The sequence below is a fragment of the Agelaius tricolor genome, unplaced genomic scaffold (genome assembly GCF_023055355.1).
Source record: "Agelaius tricolor isolate 1412-34295 unplaced genomic scaffold, bAgeTri1.0.p SCAF_14, whole genome shotgun sequence".
NCBI classification, from domain to species: domain Eukaryota; kingdom Metazoa; phylum Chordata; class Aves; order Passeriformes; family Icteridae; genus Agelaius; species Agelaius tricolor.
The window spans coordinates 12,409,274-12,424,080 of record NW_027269274.1 but is presented as its reverse complement, the minus strand read 5'-3'; the positions used below and the strand labels follow the sequence as shown (position 1 = coordinate 12,424,080).

At 40.1% G+C, this 14,807-nt stretch overlaps 1 protein-coding gene across 2 annotated transcripts in view; it reads right to left on the bottom strand.

Annotated features, from left to right (window-relative positions):
- The window catches only part of IL17RD (interleukin 17 receptor D), a 41,970-nt gene extending 38,763 nt beyond the window's left edge, over positions 1 to 3,207 (bottom strand). For both annotated transcript variants that reach the window (XM_071439735.1, XM_071439736.1), the window contains exon 1: positions 2,995 to 3,207. In XM_071439735.1, the coding sequence (XP_071295836.1) occupies positions 2,995 to 3,120 (126 nt within the window). In that variant the 5' untranslated portion in view covers positions 3,121 to 3,207. The remainder of the gene's footprint in view (positions 1 to 2,994) is intronic.
- Positions 3,208 to 14,807: the final 11,600 nt, after the last annotated feature.

The following is a 14,807-nucleotide window of genomic DNA, read 5'->3' as shown; positions in this document are numbered from 1 at the left end:
TACAAAACAACTTGAGAGTAAAGTTGCTCATGTGTTTAACACTGAATAAATGAATCTGAAATATATTCAAATCATCCTCAGATCACACCTCTGTCTTCTCTGTGCACCTCGTGGCTTGTTTAGAGCATGAGAAAAATTCAGGGTCTACTTTTCCAGAATAGCTCCCCATGTGGACACACTTATTCTAGATTAAAACAGGCCCTTCTCTGAACTATTCTATTCTGGATAAAGGTATGCATATGAGGTCCTAAGATCATCCATATGGAAAACTACTTTGCAATACTATTCTACTTTAAGCAAACGTCTACCCTAATGTGAAATAAGTGTCGGAATACATCAAAATTCCTATTAAACATCAATGAAAGGAATCCTAAACCAAGCAAAGTCAATCCAAATTCTACAGTCCTGAACATTTGCAAGACAAATGCCAGTGTGTTACCAGAGAAGATGTATAATACAGGCTATAAATATATTTTGTGATGGAAATTGTAAAACAGATAAAAAGTCACATCTAGAATGTGATTTAGTTTTTAGTTTTGAAAACGTTAGATATTAACAATTTCAGGAGCTATGAATAAAGCCAACAAATACTTCCTCATCAAATTCTTTTAACCATAGTCCAGTAATATGCTCTCATTAAGTCAGTTTTTTACTGCTACAAAATATTGAGGATACTTAAAACTGTATTTTGCACAGTGAAAGAAACTTCTGCATTACTTGTGCATGTTTGTATATTACCTCTGTATATATGGAGAAAAATAGAACAGATTCTCAAAAATAACACTCAAATGATGAAAAAAAGATTCACCATAGGGAACTGCAACCCACATTTACAATTTTAGCAGAAGAAAATACCCAACGTGCATGTATCTAAATGCACACACAAACCCAGCTAGCTACATTTTATTTCTCCTTGAACAACCATTAAAAGTTAAATTATATACTTTTGGATTATTTATGCCCTTGAGAATTACCACAATTCAACCACTTCATTTAATGCAAACTAGACATTTTTACTTTCTCTATATAACATGTTAAGATTTATTCATGCCCTTAACATACATTAATTAGACACCACTTATAAATAACCTGCAATAAGAATAACTATTTGAATAGGATACAATTACTTAGGGCTTGTGTCTTTTCAATCAGTCAGTGTCCCTGCAGTGTTTAGAGTGGCAGAGGGGAAGTGGCCTGTGGTTAAACAGAGGAAATACCAAGGAATTTTAATAGAGCAAATAGTCTCTTTACTTCCTACAGGGTACTACTTCAAAGGCAGCCCTGCTCCAGAGCAGACAATGTGTTAGAGGGGCCATCAGTCATTTAATAGCATGTCAGGTCTACTCAAAACTTACATGCAGCCCAAGATAAATACCACATAACTGAGACAATGGGTACCATCCTGCAGTCATTACTCTAATAAACGCTGCCCTGCCGGCAGTACGGAGGCAATCATGTGCAAGAGTGGTATTGCAAAATCAAACCACAAAATTATAACACAATCAGACAAGGTATCTAATAAATTGGCTAGGGAAGTCTGAACTTGAAGCTGAAAATACAATAGAACCAAAAACTAGTACAAATATTTTAAAAGCTAAAATGGTACATTAATTGTGAGCAATAAAGACAAAGGGGGGGTTATGCTAATTGGAAAGAATGTGAGTTTTGCTGATTTAAAAGTGAGTCAAAATCACTGTATTAAAATAATTAAATTGTGATAGATTCCTGTTTGACACACACACTGATATCATGTAAGCAAAAAAATAAACCCAGAACAAACTGCATTTGCATATTTCTATGCAATATACATTAATTCAAGTGTATTACAAGTCAAATACTATGACTTGTAATAGTGATAATTTACTTAATAGAAGATGGAAAACTTGACACAAATATACAGAGGTGTTATGAGCCTCTTGAGTACCCTGCCCATGTCTGGTGAAACACACAATAGACGTACCGAGCCAAAACATTTCATTGCTAATTCTGCTAAAAAGACCAAACGGGGGAGTCTAAACCTGTAACTGCTCCATCCAACACAAAGGTTTAGATCAGGTTTTGAAGTTTGTTTTTTCACACTCTCCTTTTACATATTTCCCAATGCTTTCGCCTTTCTAAACTATGCCCTACAAACTTCTGAACTCTGTGTTGCAGCAACGTTCTCAAAGGATCTGATCTGAACCCAAGAAAATCCTTAGTGACAGTCTAACAAAAAGGAAAAGCAATGAAAGTCAGTTGTGTTCCCTCCAGCGTTCCCGGATCACCACGCTTCAACTAAACCTGTAACCAGCCATCGGGAGAAAGGAAAGGAACGAACCAAAACACACAACTCAAAAGTCACTAAAAGTATATTTTAAAAAATTAAAAAAGGAAAAGAATATGAAAAGCAATCGAGAAAAGTCTGACAGCAAAACACATCAGAAAGGGGAACAAAAGGCAAAGACCAGTAACAAAACGTTTATCACCTTCCTCCCCTCTTCCCCCTCCCGTAAATTTCCTACATCCTCTGTATAATGATCAGGCCCGGAGCTAAGACCCCAAGCCGGCCTCGAATCATTAAAATAACAAAGGCGCAGCGATCGCTTTTATCCAGGTCGGCTCGGGGAAGCAGGGAGCCAGTAAAGGACCTGTTGAGTGACTTCTTCACACTCGCCGGCTACCAGCCGCCTCTGCCCTGGGCGAGAAACCCATAAATATCCCTGGCCGGGAAATGCCACCCTCCCTCCCGGCCGCAATTAACTTCCAGATGCAGAGCCCCGGGGCAGCGTTATTTGTTGCAGAAGTGTCGCAGTGCTCCCTCCCTCCTTCCCGCACTCCCGGAGGGCTGCAGAGCCCCGCGGAACCCCGCGGAACCCCGCGCAGCCCCCGCGCCTTGCGAGAGCCCCGCGCCCGCCGCGGCTGCTGCGCGGGGAGCGGCAGCTCCGCTCTGCTCCGCTCTGCTCTGTTCTGCTCCGCTCTGTTCTGCTCCGCTCTGCTCCGCTCCGCTCCACTCACCCTCCCCGCGCACGCATCGGCCGCCGGGCCCCTCCTGCCGCCGGCCGCTCCCGCAGCGAGCCGGGCAGCGCCGAGGCAGGCGGCGAGGGCCAGCAGGAAGGAGCCGAGCTGCAGCCCCGGTGCCATGGTCCGCAGCGAGCCCGGGGCGGGCGGCGGTGCTGCCGCCGGGTGCGTGCCGGTCTGTCGGTCTGTCCGGGTGTCTGACTCTCCGGCTGTGTGTGCATGCGCGCCCGGCCCGGGGGCGGGGGGTTCGCCCGAGCCCCGGCCCCACCGCCCCCGCCCCGCTCCGCTCCAGCCCTTGCAAACGGCAACAATGGGAGGGAGCAGAACCCCTTCCGGCTGCTGTGCTGTGCTTTGCTTTGCACCCTGCCCTGCCCGGGGAGCCCCCCGTTCCCCGGGACACCGGCGGGCTGCTCCTGCCTTCCTGCCAGTCAGGGGACCAAGCCAGTACCGGGCCGATCCCACCTTCGTTCCGTGCTGCGGTACCGCATTCCTGATCCACTCACTGCATTGCAAGGAACAGAGGTACCAAGGAAGACCAGTCATAGATCTGTGACATAATTTCATGCATTACAGAATCACAGAATCAATTCGGTTGGAAAACACCTCTAAGATCATCAAGTGCCATGTCCAATCTTTCCTTAAACACCTTCAAGGGACAGTGACTCTTCCATCTCCCTGAGCAGTCCATTCCGAAGTCCGATCACCCTTACGGTGAAGAAATTCCTCCCAATGTCCAACCTCAGCCTCCTCTGGCACAGTTTAAGGCTGAGTCTTCTTGTCCTGTTACTGCCCGGGAGAAGAGACCCCACAGGCTACAACCTCCTTTCAGGTAGCTGGAGAGGGTGATAAGGTCGCCCCTAAGCCTCCTCCAGGCTAAACACCAGCTACTCTTTAATTAAGGAAGACAAGCTGGAAGAACATACTATCCTAAAATTTTCAATTGCTGAAAATGCAAAGGAAGTCATATGTGGCAATAAATATTTCAACTTTTTCAACTGGAGTTAATTCTGACCTCACATGCTTTGATGGAAACACTTTTCTTTAAAATAAAATAAATCACATTTCTGATCAATATCAAATGCAAGGTGGTGTAATATATCAGTAAATTACATCAATTTCCTCCCCTTTGCCTCAAAGTCATGTAAGAGAAGAGCAGCCCAAGGCTCCTCCAAGGCACAAGCTTGGAAGAGAGCTCAAGGGTCACTAGGCCTAACGCTCTGCTCAAGGTAGCCCTAACTTCAGTTTCAGATGAGACAGCCCAGGGCCTTGTCATACATCACTTTTACATATCACTTAACTCCAGTTATTTTGAAAACCTTGATTTTAGTACATTCTGTTTGCTATGATTGATCTTGGACAAAAATGTCATCCTAATGGAATAGACAAACCCATCAGTATTTTATAAAAGACATTAGAGTTTGGATTAAAATAGATGTAAAACCACCACTAAGGCAATCAGTTGAAAGGAAACATGACCAGCTGGTAATTTTTAACTACTATTGGTTTTGCACCTATCATAGGTTTTCCATCTTTTGTGACTAGTGGTGAAAATAATATGATAAAGCTTTCTTAAACTTTTTGTTTAAGTTGATGGATCATAGCCCTGGCACTCAGGGTTACCTTTGAAAACAGGTTTGTGACTTTAGGATGGCTATTGCCCTCCATTGTGACATGAACAGAAATTACATTTTTTACATTAAACATTTTTTAGCAAAAATTAGAGATTAGACCATTGTTCTTTGCTGTTCTGGGATAAAAAAGGCTCCTACTTTTGATCTCCATTTCACCTGCAGACTGGAATTCTGAAAAAGGTAACATTAAGTCTCTAGGTGGAATTCCACTGATTTTATAATGAGATGTTTTTGATGGTCAAGTACATCCAGGCCAGAATGGAAATTTAGCCCGTTTTCTCACTGTACACCACACACTTCTGTCTGGGTATTCCTTTACTTAGAATGCTTTACTTCCTCCTTGCATCAGAAGTCATCTAGCAGGCTTGAAAATTATATGAGCATTTTTATTTTTAATCAAGTCAGGCTGCATAAAAGCTGTAAATAACTAGTTCTTTTATGTTTGAATGAATTAGAAAGGACATAAAATACCACAGCATCATGGCTAAAGAAAGGAAGACATATGTACAGCTCATTTACAGGTCAGTAAATACCTCTGCTTCCCATACCCACCTATGGCAAGCAAGGATTCCCTGTTGAACATAATGCCATAGATCTGCAATTAAATCTTCTAAACCATGGGGGAAAATGTTTGGCTTTTTCTGTTAACTGAGATCTAGACTGCTGGAGAAGCTGTAATTTTTAAGTGAAGACAAAATTAGCATTATCTGAGCTATTGATGCATTAGCCTAGGATGTTTTTAACAAAAACAGACACACAACAAATAGTGCCAATGCCTTGCTAGCAGAACAACTGAAGAACTCACAGCTGCCCCTGGTTCCACTGGCAGTATCCAAAAAGCAGCAAAATGATTGGTCAGATTTACTGAGAGCTCAAACCTAGCAGCACAAAGCAAAGATGCCATCTGACAAAACCAGCATTGATACTTCTTCCCAACACTTCAGCCTAAGCTAATAACAAATGACACATCTGAAAAACAATTCCTCCATGCTGCCACCATGACCAGCTTATCCTGTGAGTGCACTGGCTGAACACAGAAGTATTGCATTGCTTCAGGTCCATTTAGAATCATTTCCACTGAATTCTTTGGTGGAAAACAGTAGTGGAGAGGCAGGAATCAAATGACTGCAGTTAGTGTTTCTAACTGGAGTCTCCAAACTGCTGTGAGCTCATGGAAGGGCAAAAGTGGCTGTGGGGACTCTGCTTGTCTGTAGGTTCCTTTGTCCTTTTTACAACAGTCTCTTGTTTCTGAGTAGTATAGAATGCATAATACCCAAAAGTCATGGGTATCAATATCCTGCATTCTACAGCTGGTTTTGGTTGCCACTCTCCCATCTTGCTTAAAGCTAAAAATCAGTTAGTTTTTTTTTTTCCTTCTCCTTTCTGAGCAGCTGTTCCCAGATGGAGGAGACAGTGAGAACTCAGCAATTCCTATAAACACATGAAAACTCATGGACCAAAAATTTCCAGTAATATGGTTAAATACTCCCTACAAAATCTTTCTATTGCTCAGAGAAAATTCATTCTTGGACTTATGCTCCATCCATAGTTCATATTTCTAGCACAGAATTCTCTCCCAGGAGAGACTGACCTTAACTGCAAAAGGAATCATTCAAACAGCTCCCTTTGGGGCAGAAAGGATGCATCAGGCTTGCAGAGTATTCAGCTAAGTCGGACAGTCATGGCTATTGCAATATCACAATATTGCAGTAAGTCAGTAACTCCTGTTACAGACTGCCCACTGTTAGGAAAGGAGCATCAGATGCAGTGAACCAAGCAGACAATGTGCTAAAAGAGATCCCAGAACAGAAATCCCTCAATGTGAGGATCTTCTGGAACTTCCTCCAGCAGATCTCTGAAGATAGAAAATCAGATCTTTTGCAAGTACCCGTTTACATGAAATTGTCCTACTTCCATGGGGATGGTTTATCTATGGGATGAGCATGGAGCACAAAATAGAGGAAGAACCATCCTCCAGGATCAAACCTCAGGAACAAAACTAACAAATGTGAAATGGATGTGGACTCTCCCAGCAAGGGCATGAGAATTTCCACCCATGCCAGGGGTCACCAAAATTCTGTTTCCATGGAATCTTGTGTATTATAGCATGCCATAGTTTCAAATGATCTGGCCAGGCTCAAGTGAAAGGTTATCAACTGATAGGAAAACAACCTCAAGCCATAAAATTGAATTGAAATTTGAATCAAATCTATCAATTGTTATGAATACCCATCTTGTTCAAGGAAACTGTTAAATCATTATGCCTTGAGAAATGTGACAAAAATTCATTAAATACAGAGCTCTCAAAGAAAAAAATCTGTCTTACCAGTCTCATTTTATAGATGGGGAAACTAAGCACCAAGACATAAAGATGCTTGCTTTTATGTCTTGTACACATGCTCAGGGCTAAACCAATAATTAGATTTGGAGTCAGGAAAGACTCTGTGCCTCAGTAAGACAGGAAAAGAGCCCTGTGTGTAGACATACTCCACTTGCTAAGGTCACCCAGGCAGTACCGGTGGGTGAGAGCCTCCAGAACTCCACTCCAGTGGTGCTGCTCTCTCAGGAGTGGCAAGGAGCTCCCGGCAGACTGTCCTGGCAGCCAGCTGCCTCCTGCTGGGCCACACCTTTACTGGCACTTCCGGAGGAGCTGCTGCTGGGTTCAGATGGGAAAATGGAATTGGATGCATGAATTCCACTTTGACACTGCCAGCCATTTCTAGATCCAGATGCTTTGCAACAGGTCCTGAAATGGAGCATCCAGTCCTCCCTGCTGCCTAAGCCACCTCTCCAGAATCCCACAGAGTTTCTCTCCTGCTCACTTTTTTTTGTCACAGTGTCATGTCCGAGATTTTTCTCAAAAAACTCAAGTCTGTCTCCAGATATCTGGGGAAGTTTTGAGGCTTGTAGAGTTCAGAGAGAAGGGAGTGAATGGTCTTGTGACCTTTCTGGATGACTTAATCTCTTCTACAGGAAATTGCACTTAATGACCAGAGAAGTTTAAGTCCTATATTCCTAGAGGCTCAAGTCAGCATCAGATGTAGGAGTATGTTATGGTGAAAAGGAAATGACTGAACTAAACCAAACAGCTATTATACGAAAATTATTTCTGATCACCATCAAATTAACAATTTGTCAGTGATCCATGGATGAAATCTTCATATAATGTTACCCCTCCCCAGACCTCACAGTTCCCTGTATCACAGACGCCTCCTTTTTCTACTGTCAGAAAATCTTTGTAGGCAAATGTCTGCTTTCTGTCTTTCTGTTTAGTTTTGTATCTGTTTATTCACATGAATATACTAAAGGAAGTTCTCTAAGATTATTCAACTTGGTGATGTGCCACCAAGCACACTCCTCCCTCTCCAAAAGCACCCCAAAGTGGCTCACCCTGTGGCCACTGTTGTTTCTGAGGGAGCGGGGCAGGACTGCATCTTTCAGCAGCAGTCTTCTGTTACACTGGATTAGGGGTAATATGAAACTGCACTTTTAAAGAAGAGTAGATTTATGATGCAAAGAAAATTAAAAATTGTATGGATGAGTCATTTTTCAATAAAAACTCTGTTGAACTGAAATTATTCTGAACCAACAACTGTATGCCCAAAGTTATCTATGTTTTATTATTTAACAACAAGTGAATAATTTGTAATGTTCAATTTTAAAATAATGTATTTCTGCAATATAGAAATTTTATCTCAAATAGCTATTAAAAATGCAAACCAAGATCCTCACAATGCAGTTTGTATAAATGCCAGAAATTATAATGAAGTAACATCTTTACAAAAGTTTCCAGTTTTAATTCTACTCTCAGCCCTTTCTTGCTGCAGCACAATGCTTCCCATGCAGACAGCCTGTCATTTTCCTTCTGCAGGGAAACACGGGGGAGGGAGGTGGGGTGGGAGAACAGCCCTAACCTGATTTAATAGTCTATTGTGCAATTCAACAGCATCCTGTGGCAATGTCTGCAAAATTAATCCTAGCACACTAAGGGACCCCTCACTGAGCATAACCTGCCTTAAACCCTTTCCCATTTAACTGAGGGAGAGCTATTTGCTCAAGCACTTTGGGATGACATCATTTGTTATTTGGGGCCAAAAGCTAAGGGTAATTAAGGCTAAAGAAAATGTTCTGAAATTTTTTGCAATTAAATTGCATAGAGACACTTGTAACAGATACCACTGCAGAACAATAGAAACATGACTGGAAGAATTAAAAAAAGTTTGACTATGGTGCAACCAGTGTGGAAGAAGATTGGAAAGCCCTTTGTCAATAGCACATCATTCTACTCCCACAAGGGGAAATACACAAAGAAAATACCAAGGCTGGAGGCATATGGAAATTACCTTTTGTTGTTGTTGTTGTTGTTTATATGATAAATATTCCCCAAAATATTCCAGTGTAATTTTAGAACACTCCATAACAGATTTACGAAAGAATGCACAGCAGTTCTACATGACTGGGCTGAAAAAAACAGAGGAAGGGCCCTATTAGGAATGACAATTGTTGCTGGCAGCTCTACCTCTCCAACAAACAAACTCATGGTTCTTTTTCTCTACAGTCTGGCATATTATTTTAAAACACAAATCTGAAGCAGTTGGATATCAGGATTGAGTTAGCTGCTGATTTTTGGAAAGAGTAAGATAAATATGCAGATAACAGACTGAAATGCAGTGCACAAGATTTGTTAAGACTCCATGGAAAGTTAAAGCCTGTTAATATGGTAAACTACAATAGATTAATATTATTTCTTTCTAATTAGATTACAATAGTAGCAACCACTGAAAACACCAGTCCTCCTAAACCATAAATTGTGATAAAACTAACTGCCCAGGATTGCATGTTTACAGAGGAAAGGAGGAAAAGACTGGATCAGTTTTTTTAATTTCAACAAAAACACCACCAAGAAAAGATTTTCCATGTAACCAACTTAAGTTTTACAGAAGTTTCAGCATTCTAAGGGCAGTGCTGATGCCTCCTGAGAATGCTTCGCTCTGACTTCCTTTCTCTGCCAAAATGAATTAGAGCAAACTACAGGGATATTGACAGATAGACACATCCCATAGCACACAATGGAATGCTACTCTGAAGTTAGAGAATCCTACAAATATTTGAATCATGACAGATGGATAATATAATATTTTTTAATATTTTGCTCTGACTGAATTCTTTGAAAAGCAATTAGAATAGTCAAAAAGTGCACAGTATTTATACAGCACAAAGTAATTTCTTATCCTTCCAATGTGATGAAACAATGGAAACTGAAAATCTGGTGGCAATAAGTTTTTTGCCTGGCAAATATTTGCATTGACAACACTGTATTTATTATCACAGAAGAATTCTATTTGTAGATATTGTATCAAAAGTCATTCTAAGTTTTACACCATAATAAGTGGAGTTATTCTAGAACTGCAGGATACTTTGTCAAAAGCTTTCACGGAATCATTTAGCTTGGAAAAGAGCTCTAAGATGGAGTCCAACCTTTGACCAACCATCACACTCTGAAGCAGACCATCAGTGCCACATCCAGTGGCCTCTTGAGCATGTCCAGGAATGGCAATTCCAGCATCTCTCTGGGCAGCCTGCCCTGATGTTTAACAACCCTTTCTGTGAAGAAACCCTTCCTGAGAATTCCCTTCTGGAATGTGAAAATATTCTCCTACCATAAACTGACAAAGCTGGGCACAGAGTCCCAACAGCAGCCCAAATTCATTTAGAGGTAAGATTTTAAAAGGTTGGCTGTTCAGAGCATCAAAAACATGAAGCACCCACCCATCACTAAGTTCTGTTCAATACCGAGCACTGAGAGCTTTGGAAAATCCGGCCCTGTACGTGTGCAGAACATTAATTCGGTCACAAATGTTGTGTAATTGGAAGGATCAGTCAATCCCCTGCGGGCATCCCGTGCCCCGGCCCCGCTGCAGAGCGCGGATTAAATCCCACAGCAGTGGGGCTGTCATTGCTAAATGCAGCCTCTAGAGGACAGGAGCAGCCCAGCACTCTTCTAGGCGGTTCAAACACAGATTAAAACCGTTTCAAAATGTATGACTTTACAGCCTGAATCTATATGGAAAAGCCAAATAAACAGCCAGTGATTTTTAGTGCAGAATACTTTATCTGCTATCTTCTTAATGTCCTTAATATGGCATCATTCATAGAAATTGAATCCCAAGATATTTTGGAGTATTACTATGATCCATACAATAAAATTCCAATAATTAAAAGTAGGAAATCTATCAGTAAAATATATTTTTTCATTTTAATTTTATAAAACATGTTTTGGTTATACAGACAAGAGAGTGCCCCAGCATCTAGAAATTGTGGTCAGGCAATTAAAACCTTAGAAGTAATAAAATGTCATAGACCAGTAAAATAAAAATTCAGTTCTAAGAGAGCAAGAAAGGATCAGAGAAAAAGAAGGTACAATAATTGAGTTGATGCAAGGTTATGGATTTTTTAAAAGGTCACCATGAGATAATGAGTTTGTAACACATGCAATTTAAAAATTGCAAAGTCCCAAAATGTCATAGTGATTAACAACAAGACTAATGACATAGATAATTTTTAATGAAGGGGACTATCTTATACCACCTGCCTACTTCTGTCCTTCAAGCCATCTTAGTGGCAGAGGAAAACCTGGTTTAGGAGCTAGGAGAAAAAAATCCTAGAACATAAATGCAGAAAGAAGGAATATTTACTTCTCTTTCAGTCTAGGTGTTGTATCAATTTTACTGCTCACACACATCCTTACAACATCCCAAGCCAGATGACCATGCTAGAAATTCAATATCAAAAGCACTACCTGCACCTGTGTGGTTCCACAACACACTCTGCTCAAGATGCTGAACTTCACACTGATTCACAACATGGATCAAGACACACTTGCAAAATCGATCCTTTCACTGCTTTTTTGTTCTTTTTTTCCTTTTATATTTTAAGGCACAAGCAATGCAGTGCTTATTCTGCCACTCTAATACCAGCCCCACAGCACATCCATGAGATCAAATGTAAAACATACCCAGGGGTATGAAAGTCACTGGCAATCTCACCCAGCTACACCCAAGCCCATATTCCTAAGCATTTTTATCAGGTTCTTGCCTCCTTGCTTAAAGAGTGTCCTGCAAAAAACAGGTATTAAAAGAAATCCAATTTATTGCTGTTTCTAAACTCAACAAGTACATGATCAATTTTCCATTTGCTAGTTAATCTAAGAAAGCAAAACTTCAGTGGTAACAGTGGGCCATGCAAGGCAACACTTCACTCTTCCTGGGATTCTCCTGAAAATGCTGCTGGCCACCGATATCACCTTTGGGTGATATACCTTTGCCCAAAACAGACAGACTGGTTTCCATGTTTTCTGTGTAGCCCTTTCCCCTCATGCCACACAAGTCCAGGCACTATTCCCCCACAAAGGAATCTAGAACTGAAGGCTGTCCAGCAGCCCTGGTTTCCTCTCCCTCACCAACAGCCCTGTTTGCCCACTGTGACCACAAGAGCTCCCTTTTGAAGCAATCAGGTGGGATCCTTATGCCCCCCAAGAGGTTGAACAGCCCCAGCTCCCCCTCATATAATGATTATTATACTTTGTCTTTTTACTCTTTCATTATCAAATACATAAGAGATTATAAATTGCTCATATAAAATAACAAAATGTGATTTTGATTCAAGATGAATCCATTAACCAAATAACAGGACATGAAATAATAATTCAGGTCAATCACTATAGCTCCAAAGTATTTTTAAAAATAAAATACCTTATATTTCCCATCCAATAATGTAAGTCCTTTAAAATAAAGGACAAAGATCATCAATCTAACAATTAATAATGGAAACTAAATCAATGTAAGGAATGAAAGAGCAGGGCTGGATTCCAGCATGCAGGGTGGCCTCCCCACTGCTGCTCCTGCACAGGAAACAAAACTGTCACATCCTTTGCCAAGGCAGCCCTGCATATTGCCAGGACAAGACAAACACCCTGTGAAGTCCAGACTAACACTTTTCAAGGTGAAAAAAATCCAGCTGCATTTGAGAAAGTGATGGGCACAATTTAAACCCATGCTGGCCAAAACAGGTATAAATGTAAAGTGAGAGGCTCTTTTTTGACTTGCTGATTCCTTTACTCTGGGAAGAACAAGCTAAGCCAAATGAAGCAAATAATGCAACTCTGCTTTTCAATTCTTTCCCCCTTAGCACTGTGTGGGACACTCCTAGCACCTCACACTAAAGATCCTGCTGGTAACATTTGCTAATGGAGAGCAGGATACCAGGGTTGGTGCTATTATTATTCTGCTACTATTCTACTGCTTCTCTTCAATTGCTTTGTCAGACTTCCGTCACTTGAGCCAAGTTCCATTATAGCAGACTTTAGGTGTATTTAGGTATTTGCCAGATAATAGAGTAAGGTTCTTAAGCAATCAATCTGTACAGATTAGTCTAATCTGCTGCTGCTGGAAACTTTGTTTCCAGAAGCAAAGTAGACAATAGTTTCAGATTACCTGCAGTAAGGTTAAACTATGGGCAATATACGTTTTGAGGTGTGAAGAAAAACAAAATAAAAGAATGCATTCCCAATATTGTTTTTGCCTTTACCAGATCAGGCAGGTATCTCAATTGAGATTTCAATTTCTCTAAAAACTATTCCCAATGGATCTGGCTCAATTTAAATTGCTTTACTTGTGGTTCTCTTAAGTATTTTGGAATGCAGGATTACAACAGGATTTGGTTAGGAATGTTATTTCCCAAATCCAATAAAGTACAAAAAAAATGTTTCAATATCAGATAAAAGTTTGTTATTTCCATATTAAAATAAGATTTTCAGGAGCAAAGCCAAACAATTCAAGATTTTTAGGGTTCTGCATAAAAGTGAAGGCAATGAGCCAATGAAGATAAAAACACGGAAGGGCCAATATCTGTCACCCAGTTCTAAAGTAGTGCAGTTTTTCAGTGATATTTTTCAGAAAATATAGAAATGGTTTTTATTTAATCTCTTGTAGCTCAAACTCTAATTCAAAATAGTAAGTAAGGACTGTCAGATCATCCCTCCCTTTAGCTTTTCCTAGTATGAGACTACATAAAATGATTTTTTCTATCGCTCTATTTTGTCAACTTACCTTTCATCCTATTGGACAACAGCTATGGATACAAGCATGAAGAAAGGAAGAGCAATACTTTGTCTGTTCAGCAGATAATGTAGAAGTTATGTTGAGCAAGAAACACAGGCTGGAGTCTCACTGAAGGTCACCAGCACATGAGGCACATGCTTAGAGCGCTGCTGAACAAAGAGCAGCATCAACCTGTACTTAAAATGGTTCCCTTCATTGTGCCCATGAAGAAAGACTCAGGGGTTTTTTTGGTATATGGCTCTCCTTGACTTCAGGTTCAATATCAAATATGAGGATAATTAACTTTCATGAACTGTTTGATAAAAATGAATTCAACACCCTAAAATTAATGGCAATGATCTGGATATCTGGTCTGGCCCCACTGATCTGATCCCATAAAATGCTACATTCTGTCATTAAAAGATAATAGGGCAATTTCCATAACTGGAACAGTTATATTGACAAGAGAGGAGATAACCAAGTTAGAGAATTAAATAGGCAAATAACCTAAATTAATTAAAATTACATAAAAAGATTATAATTGTCAGCTTCTTTTAACTGAGCAATGGTTAAAACTGAAGTCAGTTGAATATTAGTCCTTCCACTGGAGACACCTTTTTCTAAAAATTATCTTATTTATGAAAACCATCATATTCTTTATAAATCAGCTATTTAAACTGCAATGCAACAAACTGTTTCCTGTAGCAAAATCTATTTTGCATACAGTTTATTTCAGACTTGAAACAGACTTCTTCTAAAACCATAAAGCTTGTCAAGTCATCCACAGTAATTCATAGTAGCTGAAATTCTTGTGCAACCTAGGGCTTGAATTGTTTTAAACTGCAAAAATATCTCAAAATCTCTCAAAATACTTACTCAAGTATATTAAGGAAAAGTTCACTTTTTCCACAAAAAGTAGATTAGAATAAAACTTCAAGTATTTACAGTTTATTTGAATGAAAATTATAATAAACTTTCAAATCTGGGCATAAAATCATAATTACTATATCATTACTTAATACAGGTTATGAACAATTCTTCATTTTCTGTAGCAGTACTGTAACAGCAAACCATCCTTCCT